The sequence below is a fragment of the Pteropus vampyrus genome, unplaced genomic scaffold (assembly GCF_000151845.1).
Source record: "Pteropus vampyrus isolate Shadow unplaced genomic scaffold, Pvam_2.0 Scaffold39, whole genome shotgun sequence".
NCBI classification, from domain to species: Eukaryota; Metazoa; Chordata; class Mammalia; order Chiroptera; family Pteropodidae; genus Pteropus; species Pteropus vampyrus.
The window spans coordinates 6,597,197-6,606,355 of NW_011888820.1; the positions used below are offsets into that span (position 1 = coordinate 6,597,197).

Here is a 9,159-nt window from a genome sequence, read left to right on the forward strand (position 1 = left end):
ACACACACACACACACACACACACACACACACACACACACACACACACAATCAGACTACTTTATCACTCGGTAAGGAAAATTTGGTGTGTCCATGTAATAGCCGTATTATTGATGTCCCCAGATTTTTAAAATATTCACTCTGGATTAGAATCTCCAGGAAGGCAGGCACTATGTCTACTTGGTACCCCCACTGTCTTGCCGCCTTGTCAGCAGCTGAATAGGAGATGCTCCGTAATGGTGAATAGGTAAAAGAATAGAGAAAGTGGAGCGTTTGCTGGCACTGAACAGCTTATGTGTCGGCCTGAGTTCTTGGTGGGTGAAACAGGGACCACGCCTCATATTGGTGGTGAAGAATGCTGCTGGTAAGAACTTTGATGGATGCTTATGACTTTTTGAAACAGCTCATTCGATTGATTGCCTAGCAAACTTTATTTTCTAATTCTGTTTTCTACTTTCACAGGCTGTCATTTTAGAAAATGAAGAACTTCCCAAACTGTTTCTTGATTTCCTGAACGTGCGGCGCGTGCCATCCTTACCAAAGGCTGAGAGTTGTGGGTGAGAATTGTTATTCACATTTTGGACTTGTATTTCATGTTATTCTTCAATCACTTAACTGGCCTTACAGATATCCCACAGTGGTGCCAGAAGGGGCAGCCTGGCCACACCCATTGTGTTAGCTTGGGACAACACCCACTTGTCCCCTGCTTGTAGTCAAAGGAATTCCTCCTAAGGCCTCATGACCAATACTCAGTACCTTAGGTTTAGACTTAAGGAATTGACTTTTTAAATGCTGCTATTACATGGAGTAATGTTACATGATGGGAATTATGAACCTACATATCCTGTTTAAGGACTAATATGTTTACTTGTGCATACTTGAGCAGGGTCTGTATCCCCTTGACACATACATATATTTCATATAATTTTAAATTTATAAGTGACCTTAGAGATGATTTTACCCAACTCCTCTCATTTTGGAGTTGAGCAAACTGAGACACAGGAATTAAGTGCCTTTCTCCAGATCTCTCACTTGTAGCTGGCAGAGCCCAGAGGCCTTCCAGCATAGCTCTTTGCCCACTATCCTGCTAATTCTCCCTCAGGGACTTCTAAATGCATATCTGCACATCCTAATCCCTATCTACTAAGGAACCAGGCGTTTGATAGCATCAGCATTCGGGAAAGTTATTCTGAAGAATTAACTCTGAAACGAGCCACTCACCCAGCTCTGGGCACCGGACTTGTGTTGAGCTCACCCCTGAAGGTGGACAGCAACACCCTTAACAGACTAAATTTACAAGGAAATACATCAGTCATCTCAGACTTTCTGCAAATCCAAGGGTGGGAGAAGGGACATTGTTTTATCCATTTTCTCGAGGGCCCCCAGACCTGCCAGAAGGATCTACACTAAGAATAAAACATTCAAGCTAACCACACCCAAAGTGGTATTGAACCCAGCCTCTGCTGAGTGAGAGGCTGCAAATACCTGTCACAGCTCCCTCACCGGCAGTATTTACTCCCTCACTTTCCACTCATCCCAGGACAAGAATCATACACCCTGCTCACTAAACAACATGTGTGGTCAGTGTGTCCTGTTCCAGCTTGCGTGCACTTACTGGGAAGGTGGGATTCACGTATGGTTGTATGCTTTAAAGAGATGTTGAGGATGACAGTGAGTGAAATCTTTTCTCCACTGTATAAGCCCAAAGGTAAAACCATACAATTTTCAAATGATGTTCAGGAAAATTGAAATGCAAGAATAGTGTACTCTTAAGATTCCTTAGAATGAAGCATCAGCCATGCTGTGACTCTGTGAAAACTCTCTTTTCAAACTGTCTCTTGATTCAGAGCTCTAAAAATACTGGGTCTTTTTGTTGTTGTTGTTGGCATAAACATTTGACTTAACTTATATGGTCTTTCTCTTTTCCTTTTAAAAAATTTTTAGATCTTTTGATGAGACAGAATTTGAAGAGCCAAGGTAAGAACTAATAGTAGCCTATCAGGAATTATAAAAATCAAAAATAGGACATTGGTTTTATTAAATGTTTAATTACCATGGTATAAATGTGTCATGATTTTCTTGGAAACCTTTGTTAGGAAATTGATTTGAAGATTATAAAGATTTGATAGGAAGTTACAGAAGAACCAGTTACATCTAGGAGTGAAGGAATAGGAGCCCTACATTGTTTCATACAAGTAATAAGGATACTATTTTATCAATAATAGTACCACCAGATTTAAAAAAAAAACACTTTTCAGCAATGATTTATTATACAGATTGTATATCTGCTTCAACTTCCACCAAGAAATGTTGGGAAGATGAGCAAAGTGCTGGCATGTTCCCTCTAACTCTGCTTGCTATTATTCACCCACACCGTTAGATGCATAAACCTTGAGACGTCCCTGCACAGCAGTTTGATCCCCTCAAAGCTAGTTTGTAGTGTTTTCTGTTTACCGTCGTCCCTTGATGCTGACATGCCTGTTCTTGACCTTTCCAGCAAACTGTCCCACCAGCCGGTGCTGCTGTTCCTCAGGGATCCATACGTCTTGCCTGCAGCCAGCGGTAATCAAACCTGTCATCTGCTAACAGCTCTTTACTGATCTGACCCTGCACCACATAAACCACGTTTTTAATGCAGGTCTAACAGAGTGACATTGGTCCAGGGCTTAATAATCTGCCAATAAACCAGTGCTCTTGGTGTAAGAGACATTCAGAATTTTAATTGGGGCAGGCCTTTCAGGAGGAAATATAATTTTTCTTTCTCTCTCACCAGGCTATTTTGAATTAAGAGTAATAAGAGAGAAAGGTATTGATTGCCTTTAATTTTGGGGGTGGTGTTATTTTGGCCTCTGCTTATTTTTATCCAGATGCTGGGGTTTGAATCCAAGGCTCTGGTTCTTTTTTAAAATGTTTCTTCCCAGAAGCTGTGTGTATACATTGCTCGTATATCTCTGTTTCCATTTAGATTACAGCATCTTTGAGTGTGGAATATGTATTTTTTAAAGTTTTATATTTAAATATAATGAATAATTGAAGTATGAAGGTAATCTGTATTTTCGCTTAGTTCTCTCTTTGTCCCAAGAAATTTAAATTATAAGGAGTTCTTCTCAAAATGTTGGTATGCAGCTCTTCATGAGCACATTCTCAGACATTATCTCATTTAATTTCCTTAACAGTCTTATAAAATAGGCAGAGCAGGTATCATCATTGGCTAATGAGAGAATCGGGGCTCAAGGAGGCCCCTACCTTGCTCGGTCTTGTATGGCCGAGAGGTGGACCCCTTCTTGCCCAATTTCTCCTTTTGCGCTCTTTTCATATAATGAGTTTTCTGAGAGTGACTAAATAGCATAGCAACTAAATAGCAATAGATAAATTACCCATAGAAACCATTTCTACATTCTGACAATAAAATGTTATCCTCAGCAAGAGAGAGGGGACGGTTTTTTGTAGCAGGAATGCAGGTACTCGGATCACCCACTTAGCTGTCAGTTTAGAGAAAGCTAACCAAGATGCAGCCCTGCTCTATCGAGGGCCCATTTCTAGCACCCTGACCAGGGAGAGCTACCTCTGGGCTACCTACCTTTGCTGTAAAATAAAAATGTGGTCTCATAGGAATAATTGCCTTTCTTTAGCATTTGCTTTCCATGTGTAACAAATATGTGTGTTAAACAGGTTGATATTCTGTTTTTAAAATGTTATATTTAACAACTATAACCTAGTCTGGATTAAATGGGCAATATTTTATATTCTTTTAAAAATGGTTCCACAAGTACTTTTTTCTGCTTCGTTTAATACTCAGATATTTTGTGCATTTAACTGAAATTTCTGCAGAAATGTAGAGAGCGGAATGATCACTGTGGACTAGAATAGAATAGCAGGATGTTTTGTGGAAGAGGGAAAATATTTTATGACCCTTAAATCCAATTCCTCTAGCTCATTAAACACAATGTGCCATGCACCTGGCTGACAATGAAGAACAGAAGGAACTTCCTGGGAAAGGATATCACGGGTAAATGTCTGGAGTTAGAAAGAGTAAGAAGTATGTATCTTTGGTAGAATGTTGGTGTGGATGAATGACTTGCACAAAAAGGGAATTCCTGTTTGAGAGTAAATTAAAACCACAGGTTTGATGCACAGAATGGAACCAGGTATGGACAGGCCAGTCACTAGATCTATTTCCATGAAATTTTGGCCAACCTAATTTCATAAGTCAAAAGTATTATTTCAGTGATTTATTCTTGAAAATCTTTAGCATTTAATTTAAAGATACATTGTGCTTACATCACATTTTTATATTATTATGCCTCTTAACAAAATGTCGAGGTTACTAGTCCAGAGGATATGGATATGAAAATACCTTCCCAGATATACTGACCTTCACAAAATCAGAGTGTCTGTAAAGTTCTAACAGTTAAACATTATCCTCTTATAAAATGCTAGTATAATAATCAAAAATTATTCTCTTGGCATATGCTTTTGTGCCTTTGTTTTGATTTTTCTGGGAAATTCAACTCTTGCCAAGGTCCCCAGCGACTGCGGTGTGGCTAAACTGCGCATTTTTCAATCCTCCCCTTACTTGGCCTCTTACCAGTTTTAGTCGCTATTGGCCCCTTTCCCCTTCTTCAGACACCTTCTCCCCTTGGCTTTCCCACTTCGAACCTCTGGCAGCTCACCTGAAGGCTATCATAGACCCTCCCTTCTTAGATCCTGACACTTTCTTTTGAATAATCTCCTCACTGTGGCCTTGATTACCTTGGGTAGACAGCTGAGTCACAGGATTGAGTTTCCATCCGAGCCCTCTATGCGAGCTCCACACTGTCACCGTGGCCCTCCGGAGTCTGCCTCTGCCTGGCTCGTGTTCCTCCTGGGACCCTCACACACTCTGGTCCAGCCGCACTGGACCTCTTTCTGGGCCTCAGATGTGCTGAACTCCTTTCTGCTCAGGGCACTTGCTGTATCTTCCTCCTCAAATCCTCTTTTTGTTCCCACACGTCGTTGACTCTCTCATCTCTCATGTGAGACTTCCAAGAGCCTTCGCTGACTCTCCTCTCAAGTAGCAGCCACGAGCCCCTCCACTCCATTCACTTTTATTTTTAAAGGTTCTTAGTTAATGTTTGTAAAGTAAATGAAAACCAACTCTAAATCACATTCCTCCTCATCGATGGGAAACCAAGGCAAGGGCCACATTCTGAGTCAGTCAAGCAATAATGGATATTGTATTAAATCATACATATGATGAAGCCAAAAATCCAAAATTTGGAGTGGAGTGGAACAGATGAGGAAAAAAAAAAAAAATGACCTCTGATTATCTCATCATTGTCACTAGTTGGTGGACCTTGTTATAAAATACCTCTATCCCATTCACTTTTATCAGAGTTCCCTATTTGTTTCTGTTATAGAAATGATCATAAACCTTGTTCCCTTTTCTCTCTCCCTAACATCTGGCATATGCTCACACTTGAATACAGGATTTATGCACTCTTCTCTCTGCTGCGAAAGCCCTTCACTCAGACAACCTCACAGCTGGCCGCTACGCCACTCCATCCAAATGGCATCTCTGCACAAGGGTCTTCTCTCACTTTCCCATCCCCAATCACTCTCTGTCCCCATACCCCGCTTAATTTTTTTCCTTGCCTTAAACCACTGCTCGACCTACTACAGTACTCCAGAATTGCCCAATGTATTTAACATCGTTTTCCTTTTTGTTCTTTTCTGCTGAGCTTAACTTATTTAAATCTACTTAAGCTAAATATGCTTATGATGTAATGTCACTAACCGTCTAATAAACTTTTATATTTTGGGTGGCAAAGGATAAATGCATATATGCTAATGTATATTATATGTCCTATTTGGGCATTTTACTAAAAATTAATAGCTCCATTTATGGCTATCGGTTTCAATATACTTCTGTGTGGGAAAAATACATTTAAAATTAGAATTAGCTTAGCTAAATCATTGCTTTTGATTGGGATCTAAGTATACAGGTATAAGTCCTATCGTAAACTTCTAAACATGTTTTATGAAATAATGTTACTTTATGTTGAATAAAAGCAAAAAGTCTAAGAAATCAGGTGCCATCAATCAAAACTAACTGAATACTCATATTGGAGATATTTTTTAAACCTGTTTTGTTTATTAACATGATTGTCTCCCTGACTAGCATGTAATTTACTTATACTCCCAGTAATGAGCCAGTACTCGGTGCGTAATAATGGCTGGCACTTACCCTGTGCCGAGCTCGGGTCCTAGCACTTTGTTTCATTCGTCACTTTTTACAACGACCTGTTAGGTAGACACTGTTAGAAAATTTCTCTCCAGTCACATCGAATCCATTACCACTTTGAACTTGCTCCAGTCCACTCTCTGAATGGCAGCCAGAACCATCTTTTCAAAACAGTTCGTTTCTGTCTCACTCTGCTTAAAATCCTTCCATAGCTTCTTATTGCTTTTTCAGATAAAGCCAGAATTTCTGTCTATTCTTTTCAGGCTTGAATTGACCCTGCTTGCTGTCAGGACACCTCACAACTGCTCATCTTGCTATGTTAGCCTCAGTTTAGGCCTTTGAACTCTCCAGGTTCCCTCCTGCACAGACTTTCCACCTGGCTAGCTCCTTCTTCCTACCTTCCTCTCCTCCAAGAGCCTTTCTGCCCTCTCTGATGAGGTTCAGTCCCCTTGTAAGTGGTTTTACATAGTAGGTACCCTATACAGGTTGGATTAATAAGTAAATGTATTATTTTTTTATTTTAAAATATCGAGCCACTTAAATTCCTCTTATAATAACTTTATTTCAGGTGGTTGGCTTTAGCATAAATCCTGGATATAATGTGCAGATCGAGGTTTAGAAAATAGGCTTTTGAGCCATGTGATAGAATAGTTCCCCTATTCAAGTTATACACTCATATTTTACTTGCCCTGGTAACTAGAATGTGGTACAACATACCATACAGCTCTGGGTTTCCTTTGTATCTTCCTGTAGAAATGCAGCTGATTTTTCAGAATTGACAGGATGGCTTTTGTCGGAAACCTGCCCTTTTAAGTTAGGAAGACAGCTCCCCATCTTACTGCTCTCTAGAAGCTAGTGTAATAGAACAAACATACTCAAGACAACTTGGACGAAATGCTGCTGTAAACCACAATGGAAAAACTGCAGCAAAGTATTCCCAGTAGAAATCTTGGAATTCCTTCAAGTATATTGAGATTTTGTTAGAAATTGAATTGCCAGTGTAATCCATCTTCCTCGTGAGAAAACATTCAGATAAAGAGCTGGGGCCTAGCAGCATTAACCATTAGAACATCCTTTAAATCAATAAGCTACAAATCTGGCCGTGCATTCCTGCAGCGCCTGGTGGTACACTAAAGTGGCTTTAGGCTGAAGCAGCATGACTGAAAACACATTCGAAACCAGGGCAGACTGCATGGCAATGCAGATTCCTGAGTCACTGTAGGCCTTCCCTTGTTAAGTTCTGCAGAATGCAATGATATTTTACTGGTGCGCATAAGAAGAGCAGTTTTTCTTTTGTTTTTCAGATTTTCCAAATGTGGTTATCGAAGGAGTTCTCCATGGAATATTTTACCCTTATCTACAGCCCAGGTAGAAATCTTACATGGCCAGAAGAAGCTGAAGCAAGTTGCAAAGTTGCAGCCAAGGAAATCGATACCTACCAAATTAACTAAACTCTATGACATAACAGCTCTAGCTAGTGGTAAAATTCACAGTCCCAGCTTAATTCAGGGCAAGGACGTTTCCATTAGAATGGTACTTTTAAAAATAGAAACTGAACCAGGGCGGTGCTGAGGTTAAGGCCAAGTGTTTAAGGAGAATGTAGCTGTCAATTTAGAAACCCATGAAAAGGAAGTCGTAGAACATCCCTGGGAGCACCGAGTGTGACCAAATTCAGTGACTCGCAGCTTCACTCGCAACATTTGCTAATTGAAAATCTTATCCTGAATCGTACTGAGACTGATCAACTTAGGTAGCTTTTTTGTTCCGATTTTGTGAAACATTAATCTTGTTCTGAGATTTTCTCAGCCAGCGATAGATACAGTGTGAAGTGCTGGCACCAGGGGAGTATCAGAAACACACACTGCTAAATGCGAGGAAGGGACTAAACTGGAAATTAAATTATACTGACAATATTAGGGCACTTTTTAAATCGAGGCATTTTAATTTACATTACAGTGGAGTTGCATCATACCCAGGAGTTAACTTCTAATGTCAGCACATAAGATAAAATGATCCTCGAAAGCCACGTGGAAAGGTGCCACGTTGGAAATTGTCCATCTACCACAGCCCATTTTTCCTCCAGTGTAGGAAGAGGTAACTGTTTCTTCAGTTGAAGACCAATCAAAGTTGTTGGTGTTTGTTTAGGGGCTATTTTACATAAAACACACACAGATACACACACACACACACACACACACACACACACACACACACACACACACACACCCCACCCCTTTAAACACTAGAATCACACTTACCCTATAAGATGCTTGCCTTCTAAGTAACAGAATGTGAACTGAGTGACTGAGGGAACACCACAGTGACAATATTCAACTTGATTTACTCAAGGGCATCCATTCATCGAATAGGTGGTATTGCCACGGGTTTACTGTTATTTTCCTTATTTTCTTCTCACTGACCTCATATATTGAATTAATGCAAGTTCAATGTGTTTATGACATGACTCCACTGTATATTTTACAGACATTCATATTTTGAGTAGTAAAGGATACAAGCATATATTCAACCTGTATGTATGTGCTGTATTTGGGCATTTCTTTGAAAACTAATTAATAGCTAGCCTATTTATGGTTATTAGTTTTAATAAGCTTCTGTGTGGGAGAAGAATATTTAGATTCAAAACTAATTATTGAATCATGTTTGATTAGGATATAAATATGCAAGTTTAAAGCCTGCTGCAAACTTTTAGAAATATATTTATGATGGACATGTTACTACATGTTGGAAACAAGCAAGAATGAAATTATCAAGTGTCAACGACCAGAAATAACTGAAATAGTCAAGTGTTGGAGATATTTTTTAATGTTTTTTGTTATTAGCTATTTTGAGTTAAATAAAAGCAAAGAACTTCTTGTTTTTAAATTCGAATTTGTCATCTCCTAAGATTTTATTAGAAACACAAATTGTGTCTTGTCT

At 39.5% G+C, this 9,159-nt stretch overlaps 1 protein-coding gene across 3 annotated transcripts in view; it reads left to right on the forward strand.

Moving 5' to 3' along the window:
- SNX24 (sorting nexin 24) overlaps positions 1–8,742 on the forward strand; it is a 140,066-nt gene extending 131,324 nt beyond the window's left edge. For all 3 annotated transcript variants that reach the window (XM_023529589.1, XM_023529590.1, XM_011358299.2), the window contains exons 4-7: positions 462–556; positions 1,944–1,976; positions 2,497–2,561; positions 7,527–8,742. In XM_023529589.1, the coding sequence (XP_023385357.1) occupies positions 462–556; positions 1,944–1,976; positions 2,497–2,561; positions 7,527–7,594 (261 nt within the window). In that variant the 3' untranslated portion in view covers positions 7,595–8,742. The remainder of the gene's footprint in view (positions 1–461; positions 557–1,943; positions 1,977–2,496; positions 2,562–7,526) is intronic.
- Positions 8,743–9,159: the final 417 nt, after the last annotated feature.